Raw genomic sequence first — 18128 nt, 5'->3', positions numbered from 1 at the left:
GGAACTGAAAAAAGAATGGGGCTTTGGAGAAATATAAATACTCGTCCTGTACAAGAGCAATAATATATAGATTTAGGTTGAAAGGGACCTTCTAAAGGATCATCTGGTCCAACTAAGTCTTTCTCCCACTATATCAGGCTGCCCCAAGCCCCATACTACCTGTCCTGAACACAAGGAGGGGGCACATTCATATGTTAGTGGTTTCTCATCTTGGTAGGTTTCGTTAAACTTCTTGTTGCTAGGCAAGCAGAACTATGCAAAACCAAAAACAATCTGCATCTGAGTGAAATACTTCCCATGAAAGAAGCAAAACTCTACTGTATGATGCAACTCCAAGACCAAGAGCAGATAAATGAGTTTTGCTAGCGAACAATTCTTAATTTATTACTCTTTTACCCCTTACAATAAATTATATGTAATCTTATTCCCAGTGAGAATAAACAGTTTTAATGCCCTCTGGCTCACTCGCATGCAAATCCAAAAATTGCACAGCCACATTCAGTTCAGAGGCTTCAGACAAGACCATACTTAGGTGGGCCTTCACTAATGACAAATCCATCTCTTTGGATGGGAAGGAAACCTACATCCTCAGCCTTTTTGGCAACTTTCCTGTCCATCTGGAGCAGGGCCAAGCCAACTCAGCTGTTCTCTTCATGTGCACTGAAAAAATCAGAGAAAATATAACCAGTAAAGTCTACTTATTAATTTCTGTGAGATTGCTGGGAGAAACCAAGGCAGTTCATGCTAAAGTGCATTTAATCCAGCTCTAACTGAATGCTGCTGATGTCCCATACATCTGGGAGTGTAATTCTTCCAGTTCAGTTCCTTCTACTCAGGACCAGAATGAGATGCCCTGGTTCCCTGTCCTCTGTATTTGCTCTTGCTGGTCTTAATCCTGCAGCATTACTCGCTAACAGCACTGAGGGGAGAAAAGACATTTCACTAAGCTCAGCCAACAACACGCAATGCTGTAATGTAAAAATGTCATTGAAAGTACAGCAATAATAATGAGACATCAAAGTTCTAGGCTGCAGTGAATGGGAACAAGCCCAGATACAGCAGCCATGTATGCAAAAACAAAGGAAGAAAATTTGCTTACCTTTGGAAGACCTCAAGTAGGCAGGTATCACCACAGAGATACCCTCACCACCACTGCCAACCCTTAAGTGAGGTCTGGGAAGGGGTGGATCCTTGCTCCACACCCTCAGTCAATTGCATGCATCTGAGCTCCCCTGGGTTGGTCCTGCCTTCCCACCAGGTGCTCAATTAACAGTTCAAGCCATGAGTCAATGTTTCTGCTACACAGCCCAAACTCAACAGTTAAAAACATTGACAGTCCATTGGATGAGAACCAGTAAGATGCAAAAAGATCTCACCTGCAATAGCTTCGTAGAGGCCAGCTTTATATTCCAGGTATTCATGTTCCTCAAACCTCTGTGGTCCTTCGCACATGATCTGGCAATCCTCATCCTCAGCATAGTACCCTTCCAGTGCACGCTCCAAGAAGGTGATGGCCAACCTGTACTCCTCTTTGTCATAGTGCCTGACACCAGCACTGTAATCCTCCTGAGAAGCCAGCAGGAGACAGTAAGCAGGTACAGACCTCTGTACCATGGGTGCTTTTTAGATGAAATACAAGTGGGCATGGACAGAACAGTCTCCCTACTCATATACCAGGTGTAAGCTCTTGCACCAAACCACACTTAAGCTGTCAGTGGATCTTGTGAAATCAGAATGTGGGGATGGCTCTGGCATTCATGTCAGCCTTTCATCTTAGAGAAATGTAAAAAGCTGTCCCTTGACTGTCACTACACACTGTCACCAGCACAGCTGTCCCCTGCCCAAGTGGGAGAACCCAGTCTGTTTGAAACAAATACAAGCCAGGATCTGCCCATTAGTGCAAAGGAGGGTAACCATCAGAGCATCTGGTATGTAATTGACACAAATGACCTAGGAGCTCCCTGAAGGGAGGGACTGAGATGGGGACACAGTCATCACAAAAACAGTAAGCAGTGCTGTGAAAACAGGAGCTGACTTGGCTTAAAGGAGAGCTCTGAAAGGGAAAGTTTGTTTTGCTGTATTATAACATGGACTTTGGCAAGAACCTTTCCATTCATAGATGATGCTCTCTTGGCCTCCCAAATCTCTTTAGTCCAGACTGTCTGACACTTAACCCAGGCATCTCTTCAGCTCAGACTCACCATGTGTGGCTTGGCCTCCAGGTCGATCAAGCTGACTTTCCCTGCTGTGGTTTTGTAGTTCTCAATGTCCTGCTGTATCTCCATGTGCTCAGGGTTTGCCATGAAGAAGGTGTGAGCTGCATTTGCTGCCTCCTCCAGCTTGTTCAGCTGTAACAAGGTAAGAAAGACCATCCAAGTTGGTGACGTACAGCTGTTTATGAGAGTTGGAACTAGATGACCTTTGAGGTCCCTCCCAACCCAAGCCATTCTTTGAATCTATGATTCTATCTGCTAAGAGATGTAGCTGGACACCTTTTAGACACCACTGGGCTGGGCAGTGACAGGACAAGCAAGGTAAACCTGAATGCAGAGTGTACAGAAAATGGCTGGGGACTTGAGACCATTTATTTTGTTCAGATGTGTACTGTGTTGCAAAAGACTGGACTCTGCTGATAATGACAGAGAGATAAGGAGTTTACCTTAAAGTGTCAAATTATTTTGGGTTTTTAAGTTCATGACTGAGACCAGACACTAGTGTCAATCCAGAGAAAACCTCCTAAACAAACACAGACAGAATGCTCCACACATCCACAGCTGTAGGATGCAGGGAGCAGGCCAGATGTTCAGGTGAACATCTGCATGACCCATAATGACAGATGCCCCCTTCACAGCTGAGACACTTGCTCCTGAAGGAAAGCAATGCCTCTGCCCAACAACAAGGTGCAGAGACAGCACCAGGGAACATTTACATGATGAGCAGGCTCTCCCAAGCTTTTCCTGCTTGAGGCATGCATATGTCCAACCAAATGCAGAAAATTTGCCCTGTGCAAACTTTAGAAGATTTCCAGGATTAGCTCCGTGCTGACAGCGGGTACAAAGAAGCTTTAACTGCCAAGATAGGATCTGTAACAGTTTATCCCTTGGCATTTCCCACTGGCAATTCTGTTTCTTCTGTCTCACAGATACCTTAAGTGATTTCCCCAATGTCAAAGCAGAAATTGGAGCAACGACGAGAACCAAATTCTGAGACTCAGCTCCAAATTTCTCTCAAGCTCTTGATTCTCTGAATTCCCATGCTAAGAAACTCCTTTCAATGCAGATTCTGACTTTGGGGTTTCTTCTAATTGCAGACTGCAAAATACCTGCATTTAGTTCCAGATCTGATTTTGCCTAAGAAAGTTCTGCCAGGATCCCACTCTGCAGAATAAGCCCTTGGTTTGCCAGCAGGTGAGCAAGATCACTGCAGAGACAGCACAAATAAAACCCCAACACTTTCCATGTAGAAATAAAAAAATATATTAAAAAAGGAGGGAGAGAAATTCTTATTCAGAAATGCATATCCCATCCTCTAAAAACTCATTTCAACATAATCCCATCCTGGAAAAAGCACATCTCAGCTGGACAGTGTCTGGTACATACAAAGCACTGATCAGAGCATCTCACAGTGGGAATTTTCAGGTCACACTGAGTGTATGCAGGAGCGCTGCTGCAGCCTGCAATCAGAGAGGCTGTAACGGGGCAAGAGGATTGTTGGACAGACCTTTTTGACCTGATCCAGAGGTTACTATTATTTGAGCCTCTATTTGAGCTGCTCAGAGAAATTACATCCTTTCACACCACAGATGTCTCTTATTTTCTGGCAGCATCCTGCAAACACAGACTTAAGAAAGCAGACGCATCTCAGCAAGGGAGGGCTCCCATGAGAGGCAAGCTGTGTCAGCTGGTCATGGGATAGACCGTCCTATCCAGAAAGCTGCTGCAAATTGTCCCAAATCATAGGACAGGCTTAGCCTTTCCTGGATAAAACTCACCCCCACGATATAGTCGAAGTCTGATTTCTAGACACAGCTGAACTCCCTTTCCCTCAAAACAAGGCTCACCCCATGCTTTGTCCTGCTGACTCCTCACAGCAGAGATGACCTTTTGATTTTGCTAAGTGGACTCAAAGCAGAGCATTCCAACTCAACACTTTGCAATTTATCATGGCCCACACTTGCCTTAGAAAGACTCGAGTAACACAAAGAAGCCAACAGCTGCTAAGTTTGGGAGAGTTACTAAGTGGATGTCTGTATATAAAAGCAAATTCCTAACTAGTAAGTAAGACACGTTCAGAGAGTTGCACTGACATTAATTATGAAACACTTCAAGGAAACCTTTGCCAAATTCACTAGGCACTGAAGGATATTTTGGTGTTTAAAGGCCTGGGCTGGGACTCAGGGCACCTGGACTCAGTTCCTGGCCCTGTTGCAATCTCATTGTGCAGTCATTGGAAAAATCACTTTGTTTTCCCTGTGCCTGTTTTTCCATTGTTTTAAATGAGTAACAATAATAATAATAATAATAAAGTATTTATCCTACAGGGGAATCATATTGTTTATTTAGATGCCAAGTAACTCAGGGACTGTAAGAACAGCATGTTACACAAGTGGATTTTGATCTTTGTAGGGCTCTCAGGACAGAATGTAAATGTAAAACATAACATAACAACCAACACTGAAGGAAAATCAGCAAGGAAAAAATGACAACTGTGGAAGCACAACCTTGGTATGTACTCTAAGGACTCTTGGTTCACATTATTGGGGTGAGATCTCTGGAATGCTGCTGCAGCTTTGCACCAAGCTCTGGGTACATCAGCCAAAGAGACACACCAGGTCGGAACATCAGCAACTAGGCAGACCCTGGAGCACCCTGTCCGTGTTGACTTTGCCATGACAACAGACAGAACCAAGAAGGGGAAAACATATTTCTTAAGTGTTTCTGGGTTTTGATACTGATTTTTTATTTTTTATTTTTCCCATGGAAAAATGGAAAATGATTTTAAGAAACAAAACTTAAGATCAAAGAAACTGATCAAATTGCAGTTGCTTATTCCATTCCCATCGGGGACATCACTGGCCTGGACTCACCATGCAGCACGGTCTGTGTCTCAGGTGTAGCTCAATGCCACCGCACAGTTGATACTGCCTACTTGAGAAAAGGGTAGTGACACAGGGTATAACCAAGACCTCAAACAAATTTCAACACTGAAATTCCACTGAACAAATTAGCAGACAATGGCAATTAGAATCACAGAATTGTTTGGGTTGGAAGGGGCCATTAAAGGTCACTGGCCTAACTCCCCTGCAGCAAACAAGGACATCTAAAGCTACAATCACAGAATCATAGAATTGCTCAGGTTGGAAAAGACCTTCGAGATCATCAAGTCCAACCTCAACCTAACCATACTACTCTAACTCTAACAACCCACCTCTACATCATATCCCTGAGCACCACATCCAGGCAGTTTTTAATAGACTACAGTCATAACTCAGCCTGTTCCAACATTAAGGTATCTCCAGCATGCAAGACACTTGGAATTTAAACTTCTTTACTGGGGGTGAAGAAGCTTTACACACCAGAAAATGTGGCAGATCCCCCCAGACCCTGTAGTTCTGTGCATGCATCCGCCTTTATAACACCTTGGGGAACAGCTCCGTGCATGAGTTTGGTATGGAACTGCAGAGAACAAATTTCAAACCATTCACCTGACCCAGAAAGGTCTCAAACCTTCCATCCAGCCCCTGGTTTACTGAACAGATCTTGTTTTTTCAAGAAACTTTTCCACAGTCCCACTGCTGCTGTGTTTTATCAAAGGCTTAGCACACAGGGCTCTGCTTTCAGGAGCGGGTAAGCACAGATAACAAGGGGAATAAAGGACTCGGTGTCGTGAAGGATTAATCTTGCTGTGTCTGTGCAAAGACTACTGCCTGGGTGCATAGAAGCAAGTAGCATGAGATGGCTATAAATAGCGTGTGACCTTGTCTCAACTGTTTTATTACTGCAAATGGAGGAGGAGGAGCTGATCAGGAAACTTTCCGTCTGCTGATGGATGTGCATGCTGGCAGAAAGGTGCCTGAGCTGCCCGCAGACCCCATCTGGAGAGCTGGCACAGGGGGAGCTTCTCATGAGAAAGGAAACCTAGGAAGTGCTTGGGTTTCTTTGTTATTCCAGCAGACAGTTTTTCAGCACACAAACATGTGGATTGGTAGCGCATGGTCAAAAGAGCTGACTAGACACTGGATTAGTCTAAAGCAAGTGGCAGATACTTGGAAACTTAAAACTGAACTGAGCAAACCACTTCAACATGCTTCATGGAACAATTTTTTTCTTTCAATTAACCAAGAAAGAAAGCAGACATTCTAACAGATCTCCTACTAGAGCCACACTGGTGCTGTCTTATATAAGCCTTCATGTGGGTGCGCAGAGTAGGCAAATTGCATCCCCCAGGTGCTGGGAGTGCATTGTGCAACACAAGTACTCTTCTCTGCCACAGATCCTGGTTAAGATCAACATCAGGGTGCTCTTAAGTTATAGTGAGACAAACACATTTTGAAGCTCAGAGACAGAGAGCACCTTGGTCCCCTCTTTCCTACACATTGCAGAATCACAAAATCGATAAGGTTATAAAAGACTACAGAAACCATCCAGTCCAACAACCAACCCATCCTCACCATGCCCACTGATCATATCCCTCAGTGCTGCATCTCCAAGGCTCTTGAACACCTCCAGGGATGGTAACTCCACCACCTCCCTGAACAGCCTGTGTCAGTGCATCACCACTCTTTGGAAGGGTGGTTATCTCTCCTTCCGTCTCCAGTGTATTTTCTCAAACTCTTCCCAGACACTAAGAACAAAGATTTCAGCACGTTTGTGTTGCTGCATTAAATGCTTAGATGCAGCCATGGTACAACCAACACCTCACATGCAAACATGTCATTACTCACACCAAGTGACTTCTTGCTAAGCCTTTTCCCAGCAGGAAAGCCCCTTCCCACATAAATCCCAAGCACAACAACACACTGCAGAACTCATCCATGGAGCAAGCAGTGGGAAATGTGTTTGTGTTTACTGAACTTTGACCTAAACCACTGTGAAAAACACTCCCAAGCAAATTCTGTCCTACATAAACACTTGGCTGCATTTAATGTACTATGATGACGGCTGTGCTGTGTGTGAAATAGCATTTTTAATGAGGAAAAATTCCTAGAATACACAGTGCGGACACTCCTGGCAAGAAGAAGAAAAATATCAAAATCCCTACAACAGGGTTTTCAATATTGGGCACAAAACCCCTTGTTTCCTTTCCAGCCTCCTGTAAAACATATGAGCAGCAAACAATACATTCCACCACCAACAACCCATAGGCACAGGGCCATGGGAGGGCTCCTTCAGCAGCTGTACCTGGCTGGAAATGGGCTCCTTCTCAATTTCTAAAGGCTTTCCTTGTCATTTTCATTGGAGCAGATGAGATGCATTCAGTTCCCAGGAATATGTGCAGTTTTTTATCCATGAGATTCCCATACTCCTGATTATTCAGTCAGGTAACCAGAGATGTCCTGTGTAGATTAGTGGCACGTGAGAAGCAATACACTTACAGAGTAATGGCAGCAAGATACTACAAGGGAGCTATAAAACCAGCCAGGCTTTCCAGAGCAGAGGATTCCCCATGCACAGCCTTCCTCCAAGTGTTGAGGTGGGCAGCTGAAAGGCTGAGAGATGTTGTGGGAGCAGGAGGCAGAAGGGGAGGCTATCAGGGCACTCACCCCATGGTAGGAATGCACTGGGAACATCATATTCTTTTTCCTTTCCATGAAGCCTTCCAGCTGTAGCAACCTAAAGGCATTTGATGTGGACCGGAAACAAAGCCAACACATCTGTGATGAGAGAGCTGAAGAGATGTGATGACACAGAGATAAGGCAGGAGACACTTGGAAAAGGATCAGGATGGTGCTTTTGCAGACAGCCTCACAGTGCCTAGGACTAAACACAAGTGTCATCCACAACACACGGATCTGCATGGAAACAAACTTGAAGTGTTTATTCCATGAGTGTGTGCCTGTGCCTGACAGGCTGATGCCATCCATGTGATAAGAAGAAAGCACAACAGCAGCTACTTCTGCCTACATAGCACCAACAGCAATTCCCTGCCACATACATAAACATGCAGTGATGCAACTCAGAGATCAGACCTGAAATGAGCAGAACACCAGGGGCTCTCCATCTCCAGATTATGTGTTTTTCCTGCTTTTCTCTCTCTCCCTTCTTTGAGGCCCACAGATCAGCAGCCTTCCAGTTCAAATGCAGGCTGATATGGTGGACAAAATGATGCCCATTCTTGCAGCCCAAGAGTTTTGACAAACAGCTTCTTGAAACCCTGTGCTGAGCCTGAAGTCTGCTTCTCCCTGCTTCTCCCTTTTGCAATAGAAAGGCTGTTTTCTACAGAAGGCACCAACCACTCCCAACAGTGACTGAGGTCAGATTATTCCATTAAATAAACAAGTACCAGAGCATTTGTTTAAAAAGCAGGATGCGTAACCCTGGGGGTGGGCTGCAAACAGCACTGGGGTATCTGAGAAAGAGCTTCTTATCTCCCTCTGCTCCAAGCAACTGCGAGACAGCACAGGAAAAAGAAAACAAACTAAACCCCAAAGAGAAAACAGACTCATAGCATACATACATATCTCCACATCCCAAAGCCTTGTAAGTCTTTAAGGAAATGTTTTTGATGACCACCTTTTCCCCTGACATAACATTCCTAGAATAGGAAAAGGTACAAGGAGAGAAATGAAAATATATCCACAGTTCTGCAGTGTAACCTCAGCTGTTTTGGAAAAGACAAGAGAGGTCTTGCAGAGTGCACCAACTGTATGGACTGCCAAGCTGGATCAGTCTAAAAGCTCCCAGGAGTGACCAGAGCACCAGGATGGAGCTAAAAAATGGGGACCTTTACACAGACCATCACAACTGCAAACAGCAGCTCATAGGTTTCCTGAACTGGGAGTTGCCTCTGCATCACTGTGCTTAAAGCCATCCTTGGACCTATCCTCCACTGAGCTGTGTAATCCTTTCTGGAAGACATTTATATAAACTGCAATAAAGAGGGGATTTGGGAGATTTTAAGACATCAGTGTATTATTTCCAGCAGGGCAGATATACAGCTAAGCAAGACCTGCTGCTAAGCTCCATGAGAGTTTTCAGGAGATATGGGGTTATTGCAGCTGAGGTTGACTCAGGTACAAAACCATACTGATAAAGCCATTTTTGTGCTTTCACCAACAACTTACCCAACACTGCTGAAGAAGCAGGTATTTCACTTGGAGATGACCTAATCCCATTCTTCCAAATGTCACCCTTACCCTATTCCAGCTCTACAAACAGATGAGCACTCCTATTAATTTGAGAGAGAAATTCCTGGCTTTGAGGAGAATGACACCGGCCTCCAGAATGACATCCCCATCCTCAGCCAGGGGCACAGACAGCTCAGCCTCATGGTGCAACCCTGCAGTCATCTCTTGTGGAACTGCTTCAGAGTAAATCTGGCTCATGCTGCAGCCAGCAAGGCCACATACCACTTGGACAAATGCCTCCATACACTACACACACCACAAGTCTCAGCTGGATTTGCTGTTTCTGAAATGAAAACACTTTGCTCACTTTCCCCAGCCATAGCTCGGTAATCATTGCTGAACACTTATCAACTAGATGGCCTTCATTTCCTGAGAGCCTGGACCTAATTACTCCAGGAAACGCTCAGGTTTTTGTTCAGACACTGAGAAATGGTGCTTTCTGAGCCCTCCTCTGCAAAGTCAAACTCCTCTGCTCTGATTAGCAGAGGGTAGAGGAGGGGGAAAATGTAGCCAAATCCATAGGCAAACCAGAGTGATCATTCACAGAGATGCCCTGGCTTTGCTCTACATCATTAATAATAAAAACAAAATGTCACAGCTACTCCATCTCCCTCCCTCCCTTATTAATCCTAGCTGAGCCTGGAGGGCCCCTGGAAGAGGTATCACTTTCCCCAGCTTGTAGGTAAGGAGTCCAAAGTCTCCCTCAAATCACAACCAGATCACAGGGTCGCCGACTCTGATCTCTATTCCTGCAAGGAATGAAACCAGCCCTCTCGGCTCCATCTCTCCATCACGACATTTAATCCAAGAGGGGAATGAGAGAGTCTTTGCCAAGTGACCTGCACACAGAGCAGCACTTTCATGCCTCTCGTTGTGCCACAGGGCCAGGATGTTGAGTTACAATTGCCTGTTTGTAATGGAACATGACGTATCGCCTTCAAATCAAACTGCTGGTTAATTAGTGTACAAAAAGCCCTACAATTGCACAGTAATGGAGTCATAAGATCTGCTGCTGCATAGGTTTCACTGTGTGAGCTGCTGCCTGCCCTGCTAGGAGCAGCCTACAGCCAACCTGCCCAGGAAAGCAGGGCTGTGGCCCTCCCAAGTGCCTCTACTTGAGCCCAGTTTTTCAGGCAAATCAGTAGCAGGAAAGCTCTTCCTGAAGCAGCACAGAGAACACTCTCACTGCTCACCCCATTCTGCCTTCCCCACACAGGAGAAGGAGGCCGTGGGGCAGCTCTCTGCCTGCCCAGCTGAGGACATCATTGCAGTCAGGATCCCACAAGAAGTCAGTGTTTGAACACAGCACTGGGGCCAGGCAGTCTGGGTTTCTGCTTTTAGTTCCTGGCTTGGCTTATGACTTGCTGGGAATCCTTCAAAAAGTCTCTAAGCTTCTCTATGGTTCAGTTTTGCCATCCAACAACAGTGCAAACCTCCTGACCCCAGTAGCCGGGAGCTTGGATGACAGCATTTAAATTCCTCAGATGACATTTCAGGGCTTAAGACATTGCAAGATTTTTCTGTTGATCTTAAAATTACGCACTGCTCTTCTGCAAGAGCTCCTTCAATCCTTATAAGTGGCTCTTTGTCACTGTTCCCATCCCCACCCGCGTTTCTCTTTGAAAGACAAATCTCATAAAAGGCTGGTTACAGAGACACAGCTCTACACAGAAGTCAAATAGGGTCAGGTTCACTATGGTTCTGCTGCCCAGAGCTGTGGCCAGGAAAGGGTGGCTGCCTGCCCTCCACCTACTATGTCCATCTGTCCAACATGGGTGGGGGCTCCTGCCCTTAGCAGAGAGCTGCTCCATCTCCAGTGGAAACAGCCAGGACAGAAGAGGCGGATGGTGCCAGGATGAAGTAAGAGAGTTAGGAAAAGCTCAAACATCCCTAATCAATCATGGCCAGACAGTGAGGGTTCTATTTGCACAGATACTTTGCTTAAAGTTTTTTTTTCTGCAATTATCCACAAAGCAAAAGAAAAAAATCTGGTGGCTGAGGGAACTGCCAGATGTTGATTCACCCCCACTTTCTGCAAATGTTTCCATTTGTTGAAAACTAAATTTGCAAACCCAGAAACCCTCAAAAAATTATTTTTTTTAGTAATGAAAACATTGCAACCAGCTCCAGTGACAGCACATGACGTGAATGAAGTCATAGGAACTGCCTCTCACTGTGTGCTACCAGGTCTGAGTTTTTCCTAACTTAAAAGAAGCAGATCCAGCAGTGCAGGGATTTTGAAAGAAACTAATGCTAATTATGTTGATAAGAGGCAGTGAACCTAATCATCGAGTTCACCAAGTTCCTATAACTTGCTTAAAGATGACCCATGGCTGCAACCAAAGCAGACAGAGAATGGAACTGAAGACACAGCAGACAGCAGGGCAGCTTGGGGCTAATGGCACCCACAGGGCTCACCCTAGAGCTCACTCCCTGGTATATGCATCTAGCCATAATGTTATATTTAATTTCCGGTTTCCTTGTTCTCGTTGTTAGCTTTTTGCTTCTGTATTGTTTTAAGAATCATTCTTGTCACAAGGTCTTTTTGTTCAACGTGCTGAACAACAGCTGTTCATTTCCAGAAGCCAATGGAAAACCATTCATCTGTTCTCAGCCTGGACTACTGTTAAAGAAGCAGAGCGTACTTCCTCCATAAAAGAAAAAAAAAAAAAAGAAAAAAAAAGAAAAAGCCTTAGAAAAAATAAATATGGAGTACCACTGACAAATGTGTTTTGGTCATTGCTGGGGCTGACTCAGTGCATAAATCATCGCAGGTGTAACTATGCTGGAAACACTCAGCTTTCCATCCAAAGTAAATCTGGGCCACAGAACAGAACCCATGAGACCTAAACAGTGACTTGGTCAGTCAAATGGATGCGTGGGCAGAGTGGCATCTATCACCAGCTCTGCATTCAGCACTGTGGGTTGTTAGATGCAGATGCTTGAAGTGATGGCAGCATCCCTCCCTTCTCCCTGGCACTGCTCAGTGCAAGTGTCAACCCCAGGGGTTCATGCCATGTTTGTGGGGTGCAGGATGCTCCTCGATATGAAGAGTGGATGGGAAGTGGATGTTCAAGCACTGTCATGCCACTCTAACACACAGGTTCCCTTTGGAGGCTCTCTGGTCACACTGTGCATCTGCCCAGCTCTGTGCTGAGCCATGTCAGAGCCCCTGGTGTCTGCAGATCACACCCAGCTGATGCTGCTGAGCTCCAGTGCTGGCACACAGCAGAAGCATCTCAGGAATGAGGCAAGCATTAAAAAAAAATATGGTTTCCAGTGACAGCAGCAGAAAGCTCTCAGCTGCCAGACCACAAACAAGCTGGAGGCATTTCCTTCCCTCGTCCTACTTGACATAAGACCAGAGCCAAACTCCTTCTTCAGCAGCTCTCCAAAGAGGTTTAGCATGAGACCATCCATATGTCTGATCCCCAGTTGCACAGAGAGACCTGTCCTCACACTGGCATGGTGAAAAAGCAATGATATATGGGACAGCATAGCAGCAAAAATGCTGTCTTGTGATGGGTCAGAATGAAAAACATCCACCTCCAATCCTTCAGGAAGCCCAGGCTGGATTTTATATCAAACTAAAAACAGTAGCAGAAGCCTTTGACCCTTCTGGCAGAAAAAGGAACAATGATGCTTTGTGTGAGGGATCACAAAAGACCAGTGGCTCCAGCTGAGCCTTCACACCTGGCATCACCTGGGCATGGATAGGACAACGGGCAGTTTTCTGCAACTTGATATTCACACTACCAGGGCTTCAAGGCAACATCCACCTCTCACTTATATGTCATATTGCTTACTTTTCTCTTATGATCAACAGGCCAACCAGGCTTGCAAGCACTTTTGGTCCCAGGCTGCACAGAGGAAGTGGTCGGACTTACAAGTCCATCAGCTGCAAAAGGAAGTAGGAGTCCTTACTAACCCTCCCATGGAAAGGTTGTTATTTATTTATATGATGACAGTGGCCTAGAGAGAGCAGGTAGGCAGTGCTTAGAATCATGGAAGCTGGAAAAGAACTTGGAAAAGACCACTAAGATCATCTAGTTCAACCATCAACCCATCCCCACTATGCCCACTAACCACGTCCCTCAGCATCACATCTCCATGGTTCCTGAACACCTCCAGGGGTGATGACTCCACTACTTCCTTGAGAAGCCTGTGCCAAACCCCCATCAGTCTTTGTGAGAAGAAGTTTTTCCTAATGCCCAACCTGGGCTTCTCCCAGGCCAAATCAAACTGAAGGCTTCAGGAAGTCCTCACGCTGCAGACCTCAAGAATGCAAAAAAGGGAAAGCTCCAGAGACCAGTTGGGAATAGGAGGACAGCGAGGACAAGAGACATACAACAAAGTTCAGCTTTTGGAAAGCACATGGGCCCAAATAATGTGAAAAGGCTTTACGACTCCTCAGGCAGGAAATAAGTGATGACATACAGTCATGTTGCTGTGTCAACAGCTGACACATCGCAGCAGGGTAATTTCAGACTCCCACGTTACTTGAAAAGCTTTCTTTGAAACAGCAGTGAGGAGAGAGGGCTTGCTACCCACCCTACTGAGCAATGGCCCCTCACAGGACCTATCACTGTGGGTGACCCCCATCCCCAGGGAACCAGCTCACCAGACAGCTGCTGATACAAGGCCAGAGCACCAGCCTCCTTTTCCTTTCTCCCTCCATGGAAACAGTATTCCGTCCCAAAATGTGCTCAAAAGGCACATTGTTGTCTGTCCAGCACATGCCACACTTGATGCTAGCCTGGAAATCTTCAAGACTGTAAGCTATAGCACTTCTGAGAGTCTGCAGCCAGCAGGAGGTGACTGCCCCTCTGTACTCAGCACTGGTGACACAGCACGTCAAGTAATGTGTTTAGTTCTGGACTCCTCGCTACAAGAAAGACACTGAGGCCCTGGAGCACGTCCAGAGAGGAGCAATGGAACCGTGAAGTGTCCATTAAGGTTTTCCAACCTTAGTGATTCAGTGATTCTATTCTGTGATGTTACTACCTAGAACCCAGTGTTGTCTCCCACCTGGGCAGGGCAGGATACATTGCAGGAGCACAGAAAGGAGACTCTGTACAGGTGAGGGGGTGTTTCTGCTTATCAGGCTTTGTACAAGACTTGGTAACAGCAGAAAAAACAAAACCTAGGAGTTTTATGGAAAGGATGCTCTGATTCAGCACAAATTCTACCAAACCCATCCCATCTCTAAGGAGCAGCTCTGTTTACAATCTGGTTTAATTTCCCAGTATTTTCTCATGTTAGAGAGAGCCTCTGCACAGATATGTCTTCCACAGGGTTTTGCTTCCAGGAGTGGCCCTTCCTTTGGGAGCAGTTTGCTGGGGTTACCCAGCGAGCTCACAGCCCTCTGCTTGGAAGGCAATGCAGAAGGAAGCACTCTGGGCTCATATACCAGAATAGATGCTCTGTTCTCAGCATAATCATTTACCCCCTGCTCTGAGGGACCTGTCCTTCTCCCAGGACTTGTCCCTGCTGAAGCACTGAAGTTCCCTGGTTGTGTTGCCCAGCCCAGCAGCTGCATCCAAAGCAGGAGGCAGGATCACAGCCCATGGCCATGACTCACCCTCTTGGCCCTGCCAAAGTAGTAGTTCTGGAGCGAGTCAGCGACAAGGAGACTTAAATTAGAAAGCTGGTGAAATAAAATGAGAAAAATTCCTGCACAATGAGTGAGAAGGTACCCACCTTTCTCTGGAACAAAGAGGAGCAGGGGAGAGGAGGCTGGTGTGCAGGGTGCAGGAGGTGTCAGTGCTGAGCATCACTGCATTCACTCAAGGACAGGCAATATGGCAGTATAATGCTGAATGCTCTTGAGTCCATATACTGATGCAAGGAAACATCAATACTTAGAACCAGTTCAGACAGCAACAGATCTCCTAACTCTAAAGGTACAACCATGGGAAAGCAGATGGTAATGCTCCCAGGGGTTGCTCCTATGCATTGTCTGTCCTCTGGGGTAAAGGCTGACTCCACAGCTTATGTAGTGCCAGGTAGAAATCCATATTTCTCTTACTTTAAGCACCATAACAAATGACTGTAACAAGGATCAACTGCTTTTAGCTGTCAAGATCACAGCTGACAGAGGATGCACATCTCATGAGCAGTTACAGCAAAAGGAAACCAGATCCCTCTTCTGTGTTTATGTCCCTGTCCAGGATGCTTCCCACAGGACATAACAGTAGATTCTGGCCGCACAGTCATGCCTAAAATGTCTGCCAAGTTCCAGCCCACAGCTGAGATCTGATAGCCACCAAGCAATGTGGAGTGATGTCAGCTCAAGGCAAGGAGGCTTACCAAGCCAGCATCATTTTTTACACAGCCCATCTGGGACAGAGAAGTGGGACAAGCACTGGGAACAGAAACAAGATGTTGTACCACGGCCCTTGGGCCATCCCTGCACAACTGGCCAGAAGTGCTGGATCATCTCCCAGGCTGGCAGGGTAGACACTGCCAAAGGAAGAAAAGGTCTGATTAGGCCTTTCTCCTGTTAATAATATCAAACCCGTACATTGCTTTCATTGGCAGTCAAGCAGAAAATGGTGCAAACAGGAAAAATCCCAAGTGAAACGGGCTGGAATAATGTGCTGCCTCCAGGAACGCCACTCTCCAAGTGTCCTCAGGGCTCCACTCGACCATGGAGAGGCCCATGAAGCACAGGCTATCAACTCCTACCCCCAGCTCCTGAGAATCCTCCCATGCTTCCACTTCCACACTGCTGATTAACTGGTTTCTCCTCCAGCCACCACCAGCCCCTGAAGGCATGAGCCAGAGATGCTGCTTCTCACCTAGTCTTCTCTGCTGGAGGAAGAACAGCCCCAGTTTCGACCTCCAAGGGCCACAAAAACATACTTTCAACTATTGGTAGGCAGCATTCACCTCAGTGACTGATCCTACAATGCATCTCAGCTCCAGAATTCAGAGCTAAGCAGAGTCCTAAGTATTTTTCATTTTTCTTCTCTGTGTTGTCTCTTCCACCACCATCCTTACCACAAGAAAGGCTGAACTGAAATTGTCCCTTAATTTGCAGGAATGTCTGAATAAGGCAGCTGCAGCCCCTAAGGAGGTCCCAGCGCTGCAGTGGATTTGCTGCGCATTCACTTGCTGTGGATTCTGCTCCCATCAGTTACTCACTCAACATGCTCAGACACTGGGCCAGGACCAGTGCACCCAGATGCCAGGACTGGATGGTTTCTGATGCTTTCAGTAGTCCATACATAGATCTGATGTCCTTTCCACACAGAGAACAAATTATCTCCTTGTTTTCAAGAAGACACTTCCCTCCCACACATCCTCCTAATGTACACTTACAACTCCTCAAGGGGAGGGAAAGGTCAGAGACCCCCATCCCACACTGGCTGCGTAGGTGGGGAAGGGGAGCTATCAGGGCCAGGACTTGGGTCACACTGGCTATTGGCAGTGCTTCAGCAGGCTGTGCTGGAGGAAAAAGACAAAATCTTACCAAAAAGGGGGGAATGGGGGCTGGGGAGTTAATGTCATTAAATATCTGACAGCTGGAAAATGTGAGCAGCCATTGTTTGCAGCCCCCCTCCTGCTCCTCCTGCCAAACAAGGCTGCTGAAAGCAGCAGTAATAAAGCGTAAAAGCCAAGGCTGGAAATACTGACTCCCCTCTCTTCCCTGCTGCTCCCAGCATGGGAACAGGATGGCTCTGACCTCACCCTGCCTGGGGCCCCCCATCTCCCATGTTGTCAGCCCCCACAGTTGCAACAGAAGCAGTTTTCAGCAGTCAGAGCCATGACCCTCACGCTACTCCTTCAGTATGCATGAAAGTTTTAGGGTTGGCTGCAGGAGAAGAGAAAAAATGCAGAGTTGAAGACACATGAACCAGCTGGTGGACACCAGAAGTGGTCAGCAACTCTAGTAGTAATCAACAGCTTGCTCATCTCTGAATCTTCCAGTAGCTAAACTGGAGACCATCTATAACCTTGCCACTAGTCATTTTTGAAGGTAGTTTTTGGTGGGTTCTTTGTATATCTACTGTCCAGATTTCAATCTGAGTAATGGCAGCGATGGAGTGAAGGCCAGCCAGACACTACTCTTGGCTGGTCACAGAGGAAGAATTTTTGGCCAAGGCACATTTTCCCTCTTCCTACAGATCTTCTGACTGTTGGGTACATCTGAGCGCAAGGAGGAGGCATAGTCCCACCCTGCTCTTTTCCAAAAGGTGGTGCAGACTTCATTTAAAAAATAGCCCATTTGAAGAACACAAGTCTGACAGAACCCTGTAATTCACAGGCTCAGATGTTCCTTAACCAGAATTGCAAAACCTCGCGTCCAGAAACAATTGGGAAAGAAGTTGGACTTTGACAAGGTATTTTCACCTCACTACATCTCAGTGAGCTGGCATTGTCCCTTAGGAATTTAGTGATCATGTTGTACAAACAACTGGTATTCCAGAATCTTGGGTGCAAATGCAGTAACATATACACAGCTCAAAAACCCTCTTATTTGGATTAATCCAGCAAGACAGTGAATGAGTCCAACACCCAACGACCTTAAGAGCTCTTTACATGGCATGTCATCAGATCACACAACTGCAACATATCTATAGCAACAGCCTGACATATACACACATGCAATCGATGTAACAGGGATCTCAGACGGTAATTTTCTCACCACTTCCTCTGCTGAGTCCCACACACTGCTGCAGAGAACAGGAGGATTCTGAACAAGGCCATTCACACGAGGACAAACCACACTTTCCCTGGCATCTCTCTCGCTTGATGCCCACCAGCTCCGAGCTGAGAA

At 46.2% G+C, this 18128-nt stretch overlaps 1 protein-coding gene across 4 annotated transcripts in view; it reads right to left on the bottom strand.

Annotated features, from left to right (window-relative positions):
- P3H2 (prolyl 3-hydroxylase 2) overlaps window positions 1-18128 on the bottom strand; it is a 52039-nt gene that overhangs the window by 10586 nt on the left and 23325 nt on the right. For all 4 annotated transcript variants that reach the window (XR_001557252.2, XM_032446574.1, XM_015871910.2 and 1 more), the window contains exons 2-3: window positions 2202-2348; window positions 1377-1566 (exon numbers count right to left, since the gene is read on the bottom strand). Coding sequence is in view for 3 of the 4 variants with exons in the window: in XM_032446574.1 (XP_032302465.1) it covers window positions 1377-1566; window positions 2202-2348 (337 nt within the window). In the remaining variant the exon portion in view is untranslated. The remainder of the gene's footprint in view (window positions 1-1376; window positions 1567-2201; window positions 2349-18128) is intronic.

This window comes from Coturnix japonica, chromosome 9 (genome assembly GCF_001577835.2).
Source record: "Coturnix japonica isolate 7356 chromosome 9, Coturnix japonica 2.1, whole genome shotgun sequence".
In the NCBI taxonomy this organism is placed as follows: domain Eukaryota; kingdom Metazoa; phylum Chordata; class Aves; order Galliformes; family Phasianidae; genus Coturnix; species Coturnix japonica.
Note: the sequence above shows the minus strand (reverse complement) of the source record. Positions and strands in the feature narration are given on the sequence as shown.